The sequence below is a fragment of the Drosophila grimshawi genome, unplaced genomic scaffold (assembly GCF_018153295.1).
Source record: "Drosophila grimshawi isolate 15287-2541.00 unplaced genomic scaffold, ASM1815329v1 contig_1377, whole genome shotgun sequence".
Lineage (NCBI taxonomy): Eukaryota > Metazoa > Arthropoda > Insecta > Diptera > Drosophilidae > Drosophila > Drosophila grimshawi.
The window spans coordinates 8,582,817-8,604,514 of record NW_025062900.1 but is presented as its reverse complement, the minus strand read 5'-3'; the positions used below and the strand labels follow the sequence as shown (position 1 = coordinate 8,604,514).

Genomic DNA, 21,698 nt, shown 5'->3' with positions numbered 1-21,698 from the left:
TTTGGTCGACCAAAAGTGGGATAATCAAGCTTTCAATGTACACTAGACGGTAGAAATCAGAGTTGCCCAGATTGGTAAACCTGCAGAGGAGTATTCAAAGCAAAATGATTGTGGAAATACTATGAAATCGTATTAAATTCGGTCAATAAAATACTTTGCATACTTTTGGGCAACCAATTTTGGGATTGGGACCACCGGATATGTCTTCGCTTAAAATCAATTAGTAACAGAAAATATTTAAAATAATAATTATTTGCTCTTGAAATTAAGGTACTCCAAATCTACCACAATTAAATTTCAAATGTCGTGAGTCTAATTTTGTAATTTCAAAGAGTTTGCCCAAAGTAAGACCCACAAATTTGATAACGAACTAAATACAGACATTTTTATTTCGTATTATTTAGATTCGATGGATTTTACTGTAAATTAAAGACTTCGTAATGAAAAACCACAAGCTTCTGTTGATTTGTGCGTCAAATGTGTTTTGATTCTGGTAAATTTAGATTTTCCAACCTGCACGGATAGACTAACTGATGATTTGCTTGTATTTTGCTATATAAATCTATATTTATTGCTAAACCCATCAGCGTTTTAATGATGACATTAACAGCCGTTTTCACTAGCATTTTGCACTTAATTTCTGGCGACTAAGACCACTCCCCTAAATCCCTTGATGAACACAACGACACAACTTTGCTCTTAATTACAAACCCGGGGCTGTAGTGAATAAACCGACACACCGAATTCTCCAGCACTTTTGCATTTTCAATCTATGGCAGAATTTTGAACAACACCAGCGCTCAACTAATTTATGCATTTACCCGCAGCGAGGCGAGCCGAGTCAAATTGAAGTATCTGTGAGATGCTTGATGATCTGGTCGCTGCTTTCGCCCTGTCTATTGTTGTATAAGTGTATCGAATACTCAAATCTGTCGCTGTATCTATCTATCTGTTGCCTCGCATTGCCTGGCCAAAGTTTATTTAATATGCGTGCGGCGTCAAAGATGCTGATGATTATTTCGGCAGGCCTGACAGACACGCCCACAATTCGTGCATACAAAAATAACCAATATTGATTTGTCGTCGACTACTCCAGAGCTGAGCGAGGGATGCGGGAGTGCAAAAGGAGGAGCCTTTACGGGTGGATTGTCAACGCTGTTGACTTCATTTTGGCAAATGCTTTTAATCATTTTGGTTGCAGCTTGACAACATACATGTATGCAAAAAGGCTGTCATATACCGCCCACATTTCCACCCCAGTCTCTCAATCGGTGTGTTTGGCCTGGCCTTTACACTGAGAGACACAAGAAATAAGTTTTCGATATAAAACCTGCATTACAAGGAAATTTGAATTTCTAAATACCTTTCAAGAGTTTTGGCATTTAGGTTAGAAATTGAAAAGTTTTTGCATATTTTGTGATAACTTTATGAATATAAGAGATCATTTTTGTGAACTGTTAAAAAAACTTTGCTGAGACTTTTTAAAATATGATTTAATGAATTCTCTTTTTATTTCGTTTGAATTTCATTTAATTTATTCCGAAAAATGTGCCTGTATTCTGTTTTACGTTCAACATTTAACACTATAAAAAGAAATATATATATATATATATATATAATTAATTTGTATGCCAGACATTTTTTGATTGGTCTAAAAAAGTTTTAAATATTAACAATGAAAATCAATTCAATGAACTTAGTTCCACTTAAAATCCCAGCCTGCTTAAAATTGTAGATTTGAATTAGAAAGGTAAAATTTTCTCTGTGCAATGTGAAGCTTATTAAATTTGTTTCGCGTGGCAACTCTTTCGCACATCACTGGACACTTTTGCAAGTTTTTTATAGCTTATACACTTTTATATATATATATTTTGCTGCCGACAGACAACCAGTCGCTCTTTCTGAGTGTAAGTGCATTATTATGTTGATTATTACCATGCTGATAATCATCTCTCATTTATATTCTTCCATGATTCATAGTTCCCTGCTATATGCGATATGCTTCAATATCTAAGCGGCTTTTGCACGCTTAATAGGCTCCATTAAGCGCACCTCACCCCGCCTATTTTTCCCTTATTTCATACAATTCCAATAAGAGCTTCTTCTCTTTCTCTCTGTGTTTTTGGATTTTGTGTAATAAAGCGCAGTCTGTGCACAATTGAAATTTATAATTAGTAGCCAGAAACAGACACACACACACACACACACACACACACACGTTGTTGTATCTCTACTCATACACAAGCACACAAATACAGACACGTATGGAATATGATTAATACTTCCGAAGTTATTTGTTATTAGATTACAAACAGCCTGGCCTCTGATGTGGGAGGGGCACTACAATGTTCTCTCATGTCTACGGCGCTCAGTCTACTCTACTCCCAACTCATCTATTGAGCTCAGCTCTATGCTATATGCTGTGCATTGTGCGTTTCTATTGTTTGGCAGTTCTTCTGCATTGTTTCCTCTGCTTTGTTTTCGACTGTGGCTGCGCTCTCTGATAACAGTTTTTGGGGGCTGGCGGAGCCAAACTTCAAATTGAAAACTTTAATTAGAATTATTGTTGTTCTTGTTGTTGTTGTTGTTGCCGTTGCCGTCTGGCGTGCATTGTCAATGATGGGCGGAAAGCGCGCCGCTAAACTGCTTCACAGAATGCGTCCAAACACTTCCAATGAACTCTGAGCTCACCTTTGCCGTCTGGCGGTGGGAAACGGGGACTTGGCTGAGTGTCTTGACTGGGGTTAGGTGGCTTATACCAAAAGTTGACGCAAAACTTTGCCTCAGGAACTTGACGCGTGTTCAACATACTTGAGCGCCTCTGTTGAAATGTGTTGGTGAGTGGAGAATGTGGTGGTGTGTGGCAATGGCTGGTGGCAAGTGCAGTTTTAATAAGTAAAAACTTTTGCCTTGGAAAATCAGTTAGCCGCTTAGTTTTCTCCTATTTTTTCCTTCGTTTTATTATTTTTTATGCATTGCAGAAGTTCTGGAATGTCTGGGCACTCCCTCAGCCCCACCGTTAGTATGGACAGCAAATGGCTTTTATCAATCAATTCAATTTAGCTTGTTGTTGTAACCAAACTATTTCCTGCTTAATTGTCAATTAGTGGGCACAATTTGTGCACACTGTTTTCGGGTCCAAACAGCCACAACGAATTGGACACACTACTCGCTTTTCAATACAAGTTCTACTCCCAACAACAAACACAATGTAAAGAGAGAAAGAGAGAAAAAAAATATATAAATAATGATAGAAGTCCAATCAATTTATTTATTAAAAATGGTTATAAACCATGTGTATAGAATAACGCTACAAAATTGTCGGTTTGCGTTATTTGCACAACGGCCACTGACCAACAAAACCCATTAATTAGTTAGACCGCAAATTAGTGGAACATTTTCTGGCCCATTTGATTTGGTAAGCGACCCAAAAATTATGAATACACTTGCCAATGAGTTTCACACAAATATTTACAGTGCATCAGATATTATTTTACTCTGACATATTCTCTATACATAGCAAGCATAAATTATACTTTCTCGATTGATTTCGATATGACCACAATTAAAGATTTCTTGAGCCGAGAGGGAAATCAATAAATCTACACTTTCATTCATTGTTTAATCATACAGCCAATTCAGAGGAATTTAGGAAGAGTATATAGTCTCCAATGCGCCGAAAATTACTTCAATACATTTTTTTTGCGCCAATGCGCCGAAAATTACTTCAATACATTTTTTTTTCACTTTAATTCTCTAGAGTTTCATTAATATGGCACATATTTACCAGCTTTTAGACATGAAATATTATTTGTAATCAAATTTTTAATAATATACGCTTGCCATCTAATTTAAATTGCTGCTGTTGTAGTTTTGCATTGTGGTTAGATCATTTGTAAATTTTTTATTTAAGTCAAATCATATTTAATGAGCGATTCCTTATTTAACAGTATTATGCGTGTGAGTTTTGTGACCAATTGTAGAAAATACTAGGCTGTCTTAAACTCTACAGCTAGTCTTAAACTCTAAACTAGTTTTGAGTTGCGCTTGATTTTGAAAAGGTTACCGACAGAGTAAATTCACTCTGAGTATGTTTTTCGTAACGGCTTTAGCAATTCGAATTTTATTTTTTTCTAGAGAAAATAAGGATGCCCACACACTTCTTAACTCAATAAAAATGAACCTCGATAATCCTCATTTTCTGCGTAATACAAATAAATGAGTGACATAGTAATATAATTACGTACAATTGATTACTCGTAGGCACAGTGAATATCACATAAATATGTCACAGATCAATTGTCAGACAATTGCAACACAACACAAATTTAATGATATTAGGGGGAATGAGTTGTATCCGTGGGTCGCCAGCTCTTTAACATTGATCATTTATCAATATCACCGAATTGTTCGCTTCCCATTTGCTCGGCCCTCGTGCCAGTCACACATCCGTTGAGTGCTTAAGCTCAGAGCGTTATTCAATTTGACCACACATAAATTGGAAAGCGTTGAAATTGGAGTATTGCCGCATTGCCATATTGTTCTAATTGCTGCCATTTGTTACGAACAAAATCAACTGAAATGCGTGTCGTTATTTTGAAATCATCTGGCACATTCATGAGGGGGCCCCTAATTGATATTAAATAATAACACAGCAACAACAACAACAACATACACACACACACACACGACAACCTGTTACTCAAAATGGTTTTATCCCTGTTCTCTGTATATGTATATATATATATATTTGTATATTCATTCATATATAAATATTTTTTTAATAAATGCAAAGCCATAAATAAACTGCCGACCAGGTATAAAAATGGAACGAGTGAAGTGAAAAAAAAAAAAATATATAAAACACGCAAATTAATAAAGAACTCGAAAACAAAGACGAAAAAACCAAAGAGACCAAAACAAAAAAAATCTTTTGTAATTTCTCAAATTTCTCAAACGTTTATCATACGATTTGTTTTGTATTTTTTATTATTATTTTTTTTTTGCCACATATTTTATATATTATTTACGCATATTACAGCCCCAATGGGCAGCGTGACTAATTAAGCAATTTTTGAGCCAATCTGAACGTGGTTTAATTCTTCCCTCCTTCCCCCAACTCTCTTCTTCCGTTTTGCGGCTACATATTTTTCTTAACGCACAGCTCCACTAATTATTTATGGCTTTCCTGATTATATATTTTTTTTCTTTTCGTTCAGTCTTTCTGGGTGTGCTGCTGTTAATTTATTTTTTATTTTTATCGCCATACAAACTTTAATTTTATTGTCTGCTCCATTTGGAAATCCGTGCAGCAGCTTGTATGTTATTAAACATGCCCTATGGGGTCTGTAAACTTTGGCTTGAAGTTTATAGTTGCTACGAAGCAAGTTTTTAAACCCAGTGAGCATATTGAACATAATACATTTTATGTGCATAGATTGTGTTAGTTTTTAATTCTCTCATATATGTTTTCTCTTTTAATATATAGATTTTTGGTAAATATTTACAAATGCAATATTTTAATCATAGCTATTCATCTTGTCTAGTTTCAAACCTTTTTTTAACTTCACCAGTCAATTTTTCATTTTCAAAGTATTTGAACTTTAGCCAAGTTCAATGCGTCGCAAAACTCTTCGGTTCTTCATTTTTATTGAATTTTCAAATGAAGTTTAGAGCTTCATTAAGTAATTCTAAAACGACTCTCAACTTTTGTTTTAGCATCGTTCTGGGTTCGTTTTTTCAGCATTGTTGTTTTTATTATCGTCGCCTTTGTTCTTTTCATTTTCATAAGCGCGTAATTTACTTAAGCTGCTTTTGGCTTAATATGCGCATTTTAATTGATTTGTTCCACTATCGTCAAGGTAATAAATTATAAAAGTCTTCTTCAGCACAAAGTCTCCTCTGCCCCACAATCTCTTTGGACCTTACCTCTGCGCATGCACTTGCCTTAGTATAATGCTACCTGCCAGTTTCTGAAAGCTATTGAAAGCGGCTGAGTGCCTCTAAGATGCACCTAGTGATAACGACAGAGCCACAGTTGAGTTGAGTTGTGCTGCATTTGGATGGGACGAAGAGGAGTGGATAGAGCAGTGCGATTAAGCTGCTTACCTGTGGGGCGTAGCATTTTGGGTGTAACTGCCGCATCAGCGACCTCCACACACACAGACACACACACACACAAAGTCTGACAGCTCAATGCTCCCCCTTATGGGTGTGTGTGGGTTGAGTGTGTTTTGTGTTGATTTACAGTTGGCTCCATTCATAATTATCTGCGTCAGGTCAGCGCAGGCAGTGACGTCGACAGCGACAGCGACAGAGGCGTCGGCATCGTTGCGCTTTTCACGCTTTGGCGGCTCATTAAAAGCAGCTTCCTCTTGCGGCATTCTCGTTTGCCACACCCCTCTCTGCCAGTGGTGGGTGTCTGTGTGTGTTTGTGTGTGTGTGTGAGTGTGTTTGACATTAGAGTTTGGCACCACAGTTATAAATTATGTTTGGCTATGCACAAGATTGATAGCACTCTGGAGGCTTCGCCAAGAGCAAATGCCGTTAGTTGTTAGGCCTTGCCTCGTGTCATCGGCGCCTACATTTTGCTGGTGTCCGCGTAGTTCGTCTTCTGACCCAGTTAGGAGCCATAATTAGCATATGCAACAAACGCTGCAGCGATGCTGAGCATAGGCGAGCGCGTTCCGCTAATTTTCGTATGTCACCAGCTCTCTCTCTCTCTCTCTCTCTCTCTCTCTCTCTGTCCTCATCCTCATCAACGGTATTTCTCTTCACATACAGTCACCATATCGTCGCAGCGCATTTCTCAGCACAGTAACTAGGAATTTGAAATTAGCGGTCGTTCTTTCAAATGCATGCGTAACGCCCAACTAGTGTTGGCAAACGTGAGAGCGAGACAGAATAAAAGAGAAAGAGAGGATTGAAATTTTCGTGTTCGTGTAACCTCTTTGATTGCACAAAGAGCATGCCAAATACTTCAAAGGAAGCTTTAAAATTACGATGCTCAATTTACGGGACTTAAAATGTTTGGAAATATTAAAATTAATTTTAATTTACGGCAGACTTAAACGTTTGAAATATAACAAAATGCTTTAGACCAACAAATTTTAGATTGTACAAAGTAGTTATCTGTCTTATAGGCAATTTACAGGGATAAATTGACTGAGACATGTCAATTTAATGTATTTCTTTCAAAGTATTAAGAATTTCGTTAAATTGCCTAAAAAATACATTTAATCAATTATAACCGCAGCCATTTTTGCACCCCAAAAGAAGGGGGTGACAGGGACAAATTCTTCTATTTAAGCAACAGCTGTTTTAGATGTATGCTTATTTAGCAAACAACACTTTTCATTCGCTCGTTAATTTTCACGCTGTTTTTCTCAGTTTTTCCCACTCGTTCTCTCTGCGGCCCTTGAGCATTCCTTGCATGCACTGAGCCCTAATCCCAGGCCCATCCATCAACTCTGCTGGCTACAAAGCAAATCCAATTCGCTTGAGGTTTCTTTTTTCGCTGTTTGTTGTTGCTGTTGCTGTTGCCGTTACTGTTGTTTGCGGCAACATACAAGAATGGCCTCAGGTCATGCAACAGGGCCACAACAAGCCAAACCCAACGAAACCAGCTAAATAAAGCGCTACAGCAAACCACTTCAATTTCATGTAATCTCTTTAAATGTGAAACAACGCACAAAACCAAAAACACAATAACAGCAGTAACAAAATCAAAATGAATCCAACACACGTCAAGCTCTGCACTTCAATCGAATTCTCTCAAAAGCTGTTACAAACAAATTCTTTGCGAGTGAAAATAAGAAACTTAAATGAGTTTCAATTTCGTGAGTGTTGGTTGTTGTTGTGTGTCCAGTGCTTCAAAATGTCATTTCATGTACAGTTAAAAATTGTATAAATAAATCTATTAGATGCTGTTTGCTGCTGCTGCTGTTATTGTTGTTTCTGCTGCAATGTCACAGTCGGCAACACTTTATTTGATTTCATTACTAACATTTTTTAGCTTTTTGTTGACATAACGCTCCAAAAAGAGATGAAGCGAAAGCGAAATGAATACCACTCTGGTTAGAGTGAGATGGCGATATGTTCCTTTTATTGCTTTTCATACAGATGCAATTGTCTGTATGGGTGTGTGTATATATATATATATATGGTACAATCAAACATTGATGTCAGAATTTAATATGCTGTATAAATCGTTTTGAGCCATTGACACATTCATGCGTTCGTTTTGTATTCGTAGAAAACAGCCATGGATACACAGTTACAGTTACAGTTACAGTTACAAACAAGTGGGATTGCTCCAGCATGAGAATGCTCGACTACATGATACCCTTAAGAGCATTATTCTGCATTCGAATGCATTGTATTAAATATCAATCCCACGTTTTATTATCGCATCTTTCATTCAATTTTTTAAATATATCAGATTAATAATTTTTAAATTGAATGAAAAATTTCAATATTGATATTGATGATATCGATTATTCAAGGAACTCCTTTTAAACTTTCTAAAGTTATTATCTATACCAGTTTTTAAAATTAATAACTGGGTATAAAAAGGCAACGAGTTCCCTGCTCTTATATGAAAAAAGATGTATATTTACACGCAGCTCACACACACATACAAACAAACACACACATACACACACGCACACAGAGATCAGCGAGTTCTTGTTTTCATAAATTTTTTGTATTTCTTTGTTTTGTATAAAAATGTTCACTCTTATTGCTTTTCGAAGCTTTTCCATTGGTTCACATTTCATTTATTTTCACTTGCAGTCAACTCAACTGGGAGCGTGTTTGTGTATGTGTGTGTGTGTACATGCATACACATATATCTGTGTGCACTTCACAACTTAATACACTTTATTATTGAAAATATTTTTTATTACCAAGTGGGCTGTTTGAAGCGATTTCCCAGAATTTGGCCCTGACACGCGGATCGTGGTTTACCCCACTGTTTGTCGTTGTTGCTGCTGTTGCTTGCCGCATTGATTTGCTGCACTGGATACACCATGAACAAAAAATATACATATATAAAAACAACGAGTACAAAGCACTTCTCTCAACAAAATCGAACTCTGCCCCTTTATAAGCGCACAATTCACTGTCGTGTTTTTTACATACTCTAATTTGTACTTCGAAACTTGTAACACATTATAGGAGACATATATTTCGTAATTCCAACAAAATGAAGTAATAACGCTAAATTAGTCCACAACCAGCCAGATTTATGCATTGATTTTGATACTCTCTTTGTAATATTGTAAGAAGAGAATGAATTTATCGTGCATCGGTCATAGATCTGAAGGGTATTTAATCTTCGGCACACCAAAAATAACTCGTCTTCCTTGTTTCGCTTTTTGTACTGTTTGATTTTGATATTCATGTTGCATGTTGCTGACTTTTGAAGTTTTGGCAAGTGGAAACTTTTTTCAATTATTTTTTATTTTTGGGGCGTTTTTATTCTATTTTTTTTATATATATTTTTTTTTTGTGTTTTCGTGGAGGGTTCAATTTGTTTATTTTAATTTACATTCTTTTTGTAATGATTCGAGGATATACCAATTTTATCTGTACTGATTATTGTTCAAAGTTTTTGTAGGTTAAGTTTTTGTTTTTGATTTCCTTTCCTTTTCTGTGTTTTTTGTGCTTTATGCAAATGCCCTTTTGAGCCACACTAATGAACTACTTTTTTGTGGCCTCCCCCAGCCCATCTTTCTTGTTGCTTGTTTCATTCAATTGAATTGTGCGTGTGCCACGCCTCTGGGCTGCTACCACGCCCACCCCACCCCCTTTTCTCCCATGCGCATAATTTATATGTCTAAATAAATACGCTCAAGATTCGCTCGATTCGTCGTTGCTGTGAGCGTCAGTTTGATAAATTATATCAATTTCTTATGAACTCTCCAGAATATACATACGTATGTATATCGGTAGTATTTTATGTAGGCGTCAAAGTTTGTTTTTAGAATGTATATATATATATATATTTTATTTTTTGCTTGTGTGTATTTTGTTATGTTGTCAGACTTGCTCAACTGTCGTCGTTTTACCAATTTGACACTTTTAACGGCTGCGCACTTCAAAATTCAAATGCTCCACGGCGCTTGACAGTTGCACATATGAATTTTTAATGGGCTTGTGGAAGGCTTTTAGAGGCAAGCGAAATCTGCATATGGTTAAGCTTATCAATATGGTAATCGTTCCGTTGTGTGTCTGTCTCCCTGTCTGTGTCTGTGTCTGTGTATGGCTTAATGGGGATGCTAAGTAAAGTACTCAGGTGGATTTGGGTTATTAGATGATATGCGCTCGGCAATATATACTTGGTTAACTTTGTCTTTATCCGTCAGGAAGGGTTCCGCTACTTTAAAAAGTTGATAAAAAAAAACCGATTGGTTTTGTTCAAATTTTTTCATTTAACTTTTTAGCTTTCTCTGTGCACATTTTTGTGTGGGCAATCTTTGGTAATAGGAATATTTTAATTGTTTCGAAATTCTTTCGGCTTAAGCCCAATCAAACAAGCCAATTTCTCATAAACTAATATTTCTAACGAGCCAAAAATTAAGAAGACACAATAACAAAAAAGCCAACATTTTGATGTGTGGCCAGTTGGCTTCCAGGCCGTTGGCTATTAGCCCAGAAAAACACACATAAAGAGCTGCAACACATTAGCCAGCAACGAGACGAGACGACGAAACAAGAGAACCAGACCCAGACCCAGACCCACCAAGTAGCCAGACGACAGACGACAAAAACGAACTAACAAATTGCCGCCGGCTAAAACTGTTCCCAGACAACTATGGAAAACAGACGATGGCACAGCAGCGCAGGGCACCGAACTAGAAAAAGTTTTTTGGACGCTAATCTATAATGCTGTCAGCCATTAAACATTAAACAACTGAAAAACCAAATTTGTAACTCATTAAAAAAACAGAAAAACGATGGAAACGAAAAGAAACGAAACTAGCTGGAAGTGAATCGAAATGACTGATAAATGCCACTCGGCTGCTGCTCTCTCGACTGTCTCATTTGGGCTGCCAAATAATATTTAATTATAAACAAATAAACGCAAGTCGTACAACTCTTAAGACCCCAGGCTAACTCAATGGGGTCGTATCTGTATCTGCTGCTGCTGCTGTTGCTGTTGTTGTTGTTGTTGTCTTTGCTCTTTGGGACTGCTGCTCGTAAAAGGTGCAGAGTGATTAATTATATGTCAGAGGAATTAAATCAAATATTTGAGTTGACACACACACACACACACACAGATACATATACATATACATAACAAAACTCATCCACGTACCGAAACGAATCTTGTTTCGGTGCTCTCTGCGGCTTATCTGTCTATACGAAATCACGAAATGCAAATAAAAATGACTTAAAAATGCCATAATAATTTCCCGAGCACGAATGAAAAATTGAAAAACAAACGAACAAGCGCAGCACAAAGATAACACAAATTTTCAACCTTTTCCTAGCTTAGATCGCGCACTAAGCAAGACAGAGAGAGAGAGAGAGAGAGAGAGAGAGAGAGAGAGAGAGAGAGAGAGAGAGAGAGAGAGAGAGAGAGAGGGAGAGAGATCGAGAGGTAGGCAGCCGACAGGCAGACAGTCTGTCATGACCAAAAAGAAAAACAGAACAAACAAAAAAAATAAGAAAACATTAGCATATATCAATGCCAAATGCAAATAAATCATCAATAACATTTCTTTTCCACTTATGCACCACTTACAGATACTTAACCGCAAAGACAAAGACGACTGTCTGCCTGCCTGACTGCCTGAGGAACTGCGTCTGCGACTGCGACTGCGACTGCGACTGCAGCTGCATTTATTTCCAACTTCCAACTGCTTCTTCTTCGCCATCGGATCAGTAGCCAGCGTTTTGTCATATGCCTGGAAGCATTTGGAACGGCTATGTTTGCATAAATTGACGCCAATCGGAGGGGGATAAACCAAAAAAAAAGAAAAGAGAGGAGCAAGAAAAGCCGAAATGGAAAGGCAAACATAAACCAATTTTATGCGTTTTTAAAATGCGTCAATTGACTGAAACAACAAGAGCGCGCTGCTAAATTCAAGAGGACCGCATGTGAGCACGTTTGCCACACCAGCCAGCACAAAAGGGAGTCACACAAATCAAATACAGCCCATCCGTATAAGCATATCGGAAAAGGAACCGCAGGACGACGTCGTCGACGTTGCTGTGCTGATAAGAAGTGTAGGGGCCAAGGCGAAACGCTTGATGGTTTGTTGACGACCAACAAAAAGTTGTTCAGTGTGTAAACATTGGCAGCATAAAAACGACAAAACGGCAGAAAGGGAAAAATGGAAAATGGAAGAGGGCAAAGGGCAAAGGGAAAACGGCAAAGGGAAAAGCGAAGCTGAAAGGAACAAGCAGCCGTATTTATAAATGCGCTACAGTTACAAATTGTAGCCACAGCTGTGCGTGTGTTTGTAGCATATGTTGTGTAAACCATTTATAAATGTAACAAAAAGCAGACAACAGCCAGTTGTTGGGCGCAAGTGCAATGCATTAATATCAACAAAGATACACACATAAGCTTAATAAGAAAAAGCAGATATAACAACAACAACAGCAGCAAAAGCACTGAGCTCTATAAACAAAACGCAACAACAACAACAAAAAAAGAAAATCAATAATTTAAAGCGCCAGCGAGTTAAATTTGTATCAGCGCAAAACAATTTAAAACGCGACGTGAAATCCAGTTTGAAGAACAACAACAAAAACAAGAAAAAATCCACAAGAAATACCTTTGCAATTTCAGCAATTGTATCTGCAAGATACATTAGCTTCGAGGGTGTGTCGCGATTGTTAAATGACAAGAAGCAGCGTGCAGTGCATAAAATACGCGAATTTACGTGCCAAAAGTGCAATTTGAAGGAGACAAGATATATTTGTATCTGCACGATGTATTTGTGACAAGTGCAGCTTAAGGCAATCGAAACACCAACGAAATCAGTATATATGCAACATAAATTGAACACACAAACTGCCATGCAGCAATATATATATATATATTTTGATTCAAGATATATACAATCGATTTAGGGAGTATATAAAGCAAAAAAGGAATAAGTTATACAAAGTCTATATATATATATATATATATAAAAGTTACTTTGATACGCTGCAAAAAGTGCATTCAAACATTATTCGCATTCTCAAAGAGCGAACGACATTATTCAAAGACAGATTTGTACAGTGACAATTGATCATGTAATCTGTAAGATACTTTTAAGTTTGTAGAGTCACCAGGGCAAATTTAGTGACATTTAAGCAGTGAGTTACTTTCGTAACTGTGTTTTGTAAACAAAATTCAATTCAATAACAAACAAAAATTAAGTAAATACTTTTTCACCACACCTAAGCCAAAAATCGGACGGAAATCAAAATGCAAAAATATCCAATGCAAAATTCACCTCAATTATTTTATGGTTTTTTTTTCTCCTATTTGCAGAGAAATCACAATTGGCGCCAACGAAGCCGCACATTCAAGCAACAACAAATGGAACATGTTGATGCCGCTGATGGATTACAACAAACACATTGCCAAAATGCCAAATTGCAAAATGAGGTCGCTTAGAGCGTGGATGATGCAGCCACTACTGCTATTGCTGCTGCTCGGCCACAGCGACGTGACACGGGCGCTCGAGAATGGAGCAGGCGCTGGCGGCGGTGGCAACAATGTTGGTTCAGGCTCTGGTGGTGGTGCGGGCGGCAGTGGTGGTGGCGGTGGCGCCACATCATTGAGCGGACCGCCGGGAGCACTGAATGCCAATCTAACGGATCTGGGCAGTCCCGGTGTGTATAATTCGACAAATGGTTTAATGCTAATTACATGTAGACCTGTTTAACTATGAACTCCTCTCTCCTCTATCCAACCAAATTTGAGGCGACGCCGCCATTTTGCCAATTTTCATGTTGTGTATGTGTGTGTGTGTGTGTGTATTTTCTTGTGCACATTTCCGGCTTCCGTTTCCGTTGCTGGCCGATTGCCCTGGCGCAAAAAAAAAAAAAAAACTATTAGCCACTTTTAGCTAAATAACCACGCCCAGCCACCCCAACTCTTCTATACTTGAGCGGGCAATGCTCGCCACACACACACACACACACTGGCAACACACTAAGCATCAATTAACCCAATTTTCAGAATCCATTTTCACCTGACTCGGGCGCTGTTCTTTGAGCTTTAGTTTTTCCTTTTGGAGCAATGCTTCTTTCATGTTTTCTTTTATTTTTCCCATGTTTTCGTGCGCTTTTACCATCCGTAGCATTATTTTTTAGGATTCTTTCGTATACCCTTTAACAGAAATACAGATTGAGCTTACTTGAGACACAGTTTCATTCAGTGTCTTAATAAAAATCTTCAATTAGATAATGATTATACTAAAATGCATAACATAAGCGAATGCAACATTTTAGTAGAATCACATTAAATGTTTGACAATGTTTTATAATATTATGCTACTGGGTATAATTTGGTTGACCATTATCAACGCCTTTACTCTGTGCTGCACCACTAACAAATCCCAAGAGGCGTCGTCCTCGTTTGCTAAACTTTAATCCCGAAAACAGCTTCCACACATAGTACATAAAGTTGCTAGCCTTTTCCCCTGGTAGCTTCTTTTGTATTTTCCTTGGTTCTCTCTCTTTTTTCCTTTCTTCCTCTCTCTCTCTCTCTCTCTTTCTTTTACAGGCGCTGACGTGTTTTGTTGTAGTTTGGTTTTGGTTTGGTCTGGAGGACTGGATTGGATCGCCGTTTTTGGAAGCCGCCAACAATGATAATAATTAGTCTATTGATTTTAATTTGCAGCTTATTGAATATTACACATTCATTTTTTTTTTTCAGGCATTGCATATTAAAATAACTGTTAACGATTTATAACTTTTTTCATTAAAAGTACGTTTATTTTTTCCCCCCTCAACAGACAATGGAGCTCATTACTCATTGATGAGTTCGTAATCAGCAACAAATATGTTTAATAAATTGCATATCAACATGAATTTAAATAACATTTTTCACAGTTTTTGATTTGCATTTGAAAAATAATTACATTTTACACACTTTACAGGTTTTCTCTTTCAATTAAACTAATTATTCAATTTGCCATAGTAGTTTTTCGCCCTGCTGAGTTTTAGGGTCTCGCTTTCAACATGCGGGTGACATTGACCCACGGACAGATGGAACAGACGCGTTCTGCTCCACAGCCACATGATTGATTTGCTGGCCAGCATTTATGACTCTATGCAGTTTGAGAACCAGCTGCAACCAGATACTATCGGCACAATGAAATTGCCAAATTGTAAGTTTTATTGTGTGCGCAATCCAGCAACGTTGTTCTTCAATTTTCCATCTTTTTTCCTACTTTTATTTTCTTAGGCGACGGCAATTTTTCAAAGCGGAACTTAACTTAACATTTGTAAGAGAGAAAAGCGACATCGATTGCCTGCTGTTTCAAATGCACATCTAACGCATATTTTTAATGTAATAAGTTGATATATGAATTAAGTTTTTAATGAATTATTTTAGCCTAAGTACTATTAATTAAAAAATATTCTTCAATTTTCATTGTTCAAAATCAAATTTAACAAAATAAATGTTAATAAGTGTACAATTACATTAAATCAAGCTAAAATCAAAATATATTTTAATAAATTTATTGTTACTTAATGAAAAATTGCGAATTATTTCTTTGGGAAATGGAAATATTGATAGATTGCCAAGACTTGAAAACAGAGTAACAGAATAAACACAGATATTCCAATTATCGACTCCATTTGTATTCGACTTTGAAAAATTCAAGTATTTCAGAAATTAAATCTGCTAACACTTTTTGTTATATTTGCTGATAAATATAGAAATTCGAAGTTCTTACTTTATGATCAATCATCTGAAGATCACTCTCTTCTTCCTTAACTTATTCCAATTATGCTTAACAGTTTGTTGTTACGCTTAACCCGACTGGCGGGGTGGGCAGGAAGTTGATTGCAGGCAAATGCCTTTATAAAGATAACTCTCAGCCTACGCGAAAGCAGTTAAAAACAAAAAAAAAAAACGTGTTTAATGCCAACTTTTAGTCAACCTTTCTGCTTGTCTTGTTGCCTAAGATACAGATGTTATGCGGCCGCTGTAACTTGAAAGCCAAACATGGCACTAAAGATCGAGTGGAACGAGAGTGTTGATAAGATAAGACGTAAAGATAAAGTCAATCAATCAGTTGCCACAGCGCCTTTTTAAATTGACTTAATTGTCTAAACTAAAGACTAAAAATCGCAGTTTACAAATCAAATTGGTAACTTAATATGCCAATTGCCAGCGAACAAAGCAATGAGCTGACTTATTAACATATTTAGACTTTGAATGGGTTTTATTAACAAATTATTCACAATGTTTGGACAACTATGTGGATGGCTACAAAAGATTAAATTATTATCAAATGGGCATTCAATAAAAAACTGGTTCACGACATTTCCTTGCCGTTGCCGCAGATGTTCGTATTCTTTTTGTTATTATTGTTATTGTTTATTTATTGTTAAATTAGCTTGAAAATTGTCTGATCAATTTTCTAAGCCAAAACTTGGAGAGTTCCAGAAACTGCAAATACACGTAAACTTTTGCACTACGTCCTTTCAGCTGCTACACAGGAAAGTTGCACCAAAACAAATAGCAGGCCATAAGAAGTTGTTCAAATATTTATTTACTTTTTCAAGTTGTTGTTTCTTTCTTTATTTTTCGTCCTTTTTTTTTTTGTTGAATAAGTTCTTGGCGAAAAGTTGGGCCTTTACTTTTTGCACCTACTTTAAGTTGCGTTGCTGCAAAACTAATAACAAATCTTTTCATTAGTTGCGTTAGACAAGTTATTTAAAAAAAAAAACAAGTGTTCTTTAGGCAAACAAATGGCAGGCTATATGCGAGTACTTCTGCTACCATACTGAAAACAATAGAGTTGAACACAACAAAAATGTGTCTAAGCCAATAACCGGCAGCAGAATAGAATAGCACAGCTGGAGCTAGAAACTGACTGCAAGTTGGCTAAAAGTTACAGCTACCCTAAGCATAATGAAAACATAACATTTAGTTAGCACCTGTATTTATATAAGGCTGACTGAGGGTGCAAGCGAGATAGCCAGCACTTTTCCATTAATAACTCAAAAATGTTTTGGCTTATACAAGTTTAGCACACCTTTGAAAATGGCTTGAACATGGTCTGAGGACGGTTGCCAGCTGGGGTCTTTTAAAAAAGTTTATGCTGTTTCTTCTTGTTGTTTTTTTTCTGTCGTAGCTTTGTTGTGCAAAACAAATCAAAGGAGTTGGAAAGTTGCTTTGCTATTCTATCCACTTGATGGAGGTGGCCGGGCAGTGCAATGACTGTGGCAATAACAAAGACAATTCTTGACAATGGCAATTAAAGCAACAACGTTGCCAACAGACAAACTTTGTCAATAAAAAAACATTAAAAGCAAAAGGAACAGTTTCAAAACAACGACTATGACAAAATGGGTAAAACTCTTGTAATAAACGAAAATTATGATGATTTTCTATTTGCCATCGCGTTTTGCAAAATCATTTTCAAAACCCAAGCGCGACAACAAAGCACCACAAAAGCAGCTTGACAAAGGCATCAAAAGGAAAAACTAGGTGAGAGAGAGAGAGAAAGATTGAGACGGAAAACCCGAATAAGAAGAAATTATATGACAGGAAAATATATATTTGTTTATTGTCCCTATTGAGTTAAGTGAAATAATTTACAGCTGGCTAAGCTCAAATTTAAATACTCAGTTATATTTCTACTTTATAAAAATAGTAATTGGATGAAAAAATAGTAAAGTAGTCAGAAAAGTGGAATTGGTGTTTCCAAATTAACATTTACTTTTAATATTGGTGCTGGGTCATGATTAAAAAATGAACTGCTCTTGAAATCGATAGTATTCAGAACTATATTTACTTTATTAAAATACTAGTTGAGGAAACTTAATAAATTAATTATTACATTAAATTATTATTATAAAAATCTCTTAAATTTTAACAAAGTAGAGAATGCTGTGCTACCCCTATATTATAGTGTTACTATAAATCAAGCAGCATTTGCTATGAGCGTCAATTGTTAATTGTTACTAGAACTTAAAATAAAACTTTTGCAAACGTAAATAAAACAAAATATCAAAAAAATGAACGAGGAACCCAAACAAAAAGGAACATTTTTTAATAGACTTTTGCAACATTTGTGGGGCTTTGTAGATCGAAAGAAAAAAATTCGATACAGCTCGATAAGGGAAACACGGAGAGCGTTATTCGATTTCCTTGTATACATAATATTCCTGTTGCTGGCCTCACTGGGTAAGCGATCCTAATTGGGGCTAAAAAAAACAAAAACAATTCTAATCTCGATCAAATGTGCAGTGACAAATAGAACGAGCAATAATACTATGCACTATTATAACTATGCTATGGAACGCCAACTTGTACGGCGTCCTACGGTTATGGAGCCGGGATTAGCAATCACTTTCAAGGGAATCAATACAATAAACAAGTTTTGGGATTGGATATTTTTCAGGTTTATACCTTTACTTAACAAAGGTGACTTTAAATCGAACGACATCCTGTCCGTCTACCAGTTCCGCAACGAGACATCGGAGTTTCATGAGCTCGACAGCTGTATCCCGAATCGTACCCTGTTGCATGGAAATGTTCTGCTCGGACCTCCGCGTCTGAGACAGGTGCGGGTCCAAAAAGATCACTGCGAATATAATCCAATCTTCTCGAAATACATGGCCTCCTGTTATGCGTCCTACGATTGGTTTAGTGAACATAAAAGTGGCTATGCTGGAGATCGATTTGTCGGCTTGTGGGAGGCTGGCGCAATGCCAGTTTTTGGCGAAATTAAAACGTATTTGGGCGCCGGCTATATAAAGAGCTTCAGTTACGATAACGATGAGAACATAGAAATGGCTGAAAGCATAAAATATATCGACTGGATTGATCGCGGCACACGCATGGTTATGCTCGAGTTCAATATGTATCATGTCAATACATATCTGTTCCAGAGCACAAGGTCAGTGGTATCCAAAATGTAACATTATATTATTATTTATTGCACACTAATTGAATCTTCGGAACTTTGAACCCTTTATGTTTTATCTAATGGAGTAAAATACTTTAGATTATTTGTGGAGCAGCCTCCCACTGGTGGACTCGTGCCCAGCTATCAATTACATACGATGCGACGGGACACATTCTTCGGCGATAGCTGGCAGAATGTCATTATAGTGTTCAGTTTTTACTTTATGGTCGCTATTTTTACTGCCAGAGATATCCTAATCGTTGTGAGAATTGGTTTCTGTAAATATATCGGCCAAATTGACAATTTAGCGGACTTTGTGTGCTATTTGGTGAGTGAAGACTATCTCTAATAATAGTAAAGTGGTCGCTTAGAGCCCAAATTCAAATTGATATATTTAAGTATTTATTGTGATATATGCGTTAGGGTTGCTACATTATGCTGTTCATCAATGTGGTACAAGTTTACTACTTTCGGGGCATATTGATCGCAGCTCGCAGTTGTGATACGTTCGTTAACCTGGATGTGGTTTCTTTTATATCAATTATGTATAATAATATAGTTGGACTTGTCATATTTCTGGTCTGGATTCGAATGCTCGCCTTTTTTGTTTTTAATCGTACAATGGTAATATTTGTCAAAGTGGTCAAAGAGGTGCGTATTTTGTATTCTTTCTTTTAATTTAAGTTTTACCTTTATTTTTATTTACATTCTTTGCTTGTGATGTTATCAATGTTTTTTGTTCTTAGGTCACCTACGAAATGGGTGGTTTTCTTTTAATGTTCTTTGCCATCATCGTGGCATACGCACAGTGTGGCATGGCATTCTTTGAGGGGCACGACAAACAGTTTCGCGATCTGACAACCTCAATGCTAACCATGGTGCGCATGTTGATGTGTGACTTTAGTTACGAGGACTTGTTTAATATGAATCACTTTGTAACCCGGATTTATTACTTATCATTCGTGGTTGTGGTGTACGCGATGCTCGTTTTTGCCATGCTGGCCATCGTCAACTCCACATACGATGAGGTCAGGAGCTTTGCACAGACACGTCCCACTAAATTGGGCCTTGTCATCGGATTGTTCTTCCGAAGCGTCTACGATCGGCTCTATAGGCTAGTCAGGCGCAAGCGAAAGGAACGGGTTGAGTATGACCAAGATGTCAAGGGTGAACTGGAATTCGATCAGCGCATCGGTCCCCAAATGGCAGCCGAAAAGGATGTCCTTCGCCGGAGAGCACTTCAGTTAGTCAGCGTAACGTTTCCCATATTAATAAATTAATTTAACATATTTTCACCTCAGACATCCAGTAACTCTATCGCAGGCCGAATATCTGCCAGATCGCATGGAACGGTGGGTTTACCGTTAATAACTAAACACAGATAAATTTAATTCATTTAACTGCAATATTTTTCTTGCAGTGCGGGCAAATGTATCACGTCTTTGGAGGAGGTAACCGGTCCAGTCCTGAAACGTCTTCTTAAATATTTAAATATTCTGCGCAGAGAGCAAGGCCTCGACGAGATCGACATTGATGTCGTAATTCCAGAATCTAATGTGTGAGCATAACTAAGACTTGTAATAAATGCATGATTAATCTCATGTAGATAAAACATTTTTTAGATAACTTCTCAGCTCCTCCTCATTCCCCTTAAATTAGAAATCACTTGGCTTTTAGGGGCAAGCCTTGTGATTTTAATCATACGTTATTTGACAAAAACTATTCCTTTTTGCTGTGGAAAGTATTGGAAAGCTATGCATAACTAAGGCAAGGCGACCAGTTGGCATTCAGCAGAGCTGGAGCTCAATGCAAACATCCTTTTTTAATTGCAATAGACTCATAAACTGTAGATTTATCAGTTGCAAGTTGTCAACCGATGGAATACGTTCACGCCTGCCCCAAGCACTGTTCTGCTCATTATGCGCTTTGTAATGTCTGTTTATGTGCAATAATGCTTATAAGTAAAAAAATTAAATAAAGAGGAAAGGAAAAGGACGTTAAGGGAAAGGAAATGCCACACAAACTGAAATATGAAAGCGCAAATAATGCTTAAGCAATTTGTTGTCGTTTCGTTTCATTAAATGTCCAGTCATCAAGAGAAGCGAATCTCTGCCACCCACCACCCACCAACCAATTCAATTCACCCTTCAACCCCCCACATCCGACAGCTTACCTAGTTCCAATTGGACACCCGCTTCCCCATCTGGGCTCGACTGACTCCGGTTGTCGTTATAATTTGCAAAACTCTGCTCAAAAGAATGAATAAACAAGAGCAAAAAAAAAAAAAAAAAGAAGCAAACCCACACACAGACAAAAGGGAAAGAAATTAGTAATAAAATGGAAAGCAAAGTGAAATGGCCGTAGGAGTCTGGATGGACCACGAGCAACTTGTTGCTCGGGAGCAGGATGCCAGTCCTCGCTGTCAGGCATGCTTGTGATTTCCTGTGAAGCGTCGGCGGCATCGGTTCTGGCCTTAGCTGTTGCTTTGCTTTGGCATAGCCAACATGCAACTGGCGACAGACGTTTCCTGCAACATCCTCATCACATCCACATCCACATAGCGCGATATTATTATTGCTTTGACCCATCTATCTATAC

At 37.3% G+C, this 21,698-nt stretch overlaps 2 protein-coding genes across 3 annotated transcripts in view; both read left to right on the top strand.

Moving 5' to 3' along the window:
- Positions 1–14,007, top strand: part of LOC116805319 (uncharacterized PE-PGRS family protein PE_PGRS20) — a 71,687-nt gene extending 57,680 nt beyond the window's left edge. The window contains exons 1-2 of one of the 2 annotated variants that reach the window (XM_032736525.2): positions 11,998–12,261; positions 13,496–14,007. In XM_032736525.2, the coding sequence (XP_032592416.1) occupies positions 13,551–13,892 (342 nt within the window). In that variant the 5' untranslated portion in view covers positions 11,998–12,261; positions 13,496–13,550 and the 3' untranslated portion in view covers positions 13,893–14,007. Of the gene's footprint in view, positions 1–11,997; positions 12,262–13,495 lie in introns of those variants that run through there. The other variant, XM_032736524.2, reaches the window with a different exon arrangement.
- A 4,221-nt stretch (positions 14,008–18,228) lies between these two features.
- On the top strand, positions 18,229–21,344 carry LOC6562766 (polycystic kidney disease 2-like 1 protein). Its single transcript, XM_032736274.2, has 8 exons — positions 18,229–18,376; positions 18,440–19,091; positions 19,200–19,428; positions 19,524–19,751; positions 19,847–20,343; positions 20,402–20,452; positions 20,521–20,658; positions 20,723–21,344. The coding sequence occupies exons 2-8, from the start codon at positions 18,466–18,468 to the stop codon at positions 20,724–20,726; spliced, it is 1,773 nt and encodes a 590-aa protein (XP_032592165.1). The 5' UTR covers positions 18,229–18,376; positions 18,440–18,465; the 3' UTR covers positions 20,727–21,344.
- Positions 21,345–21,698: the final 354 nt, after the last annotated feature.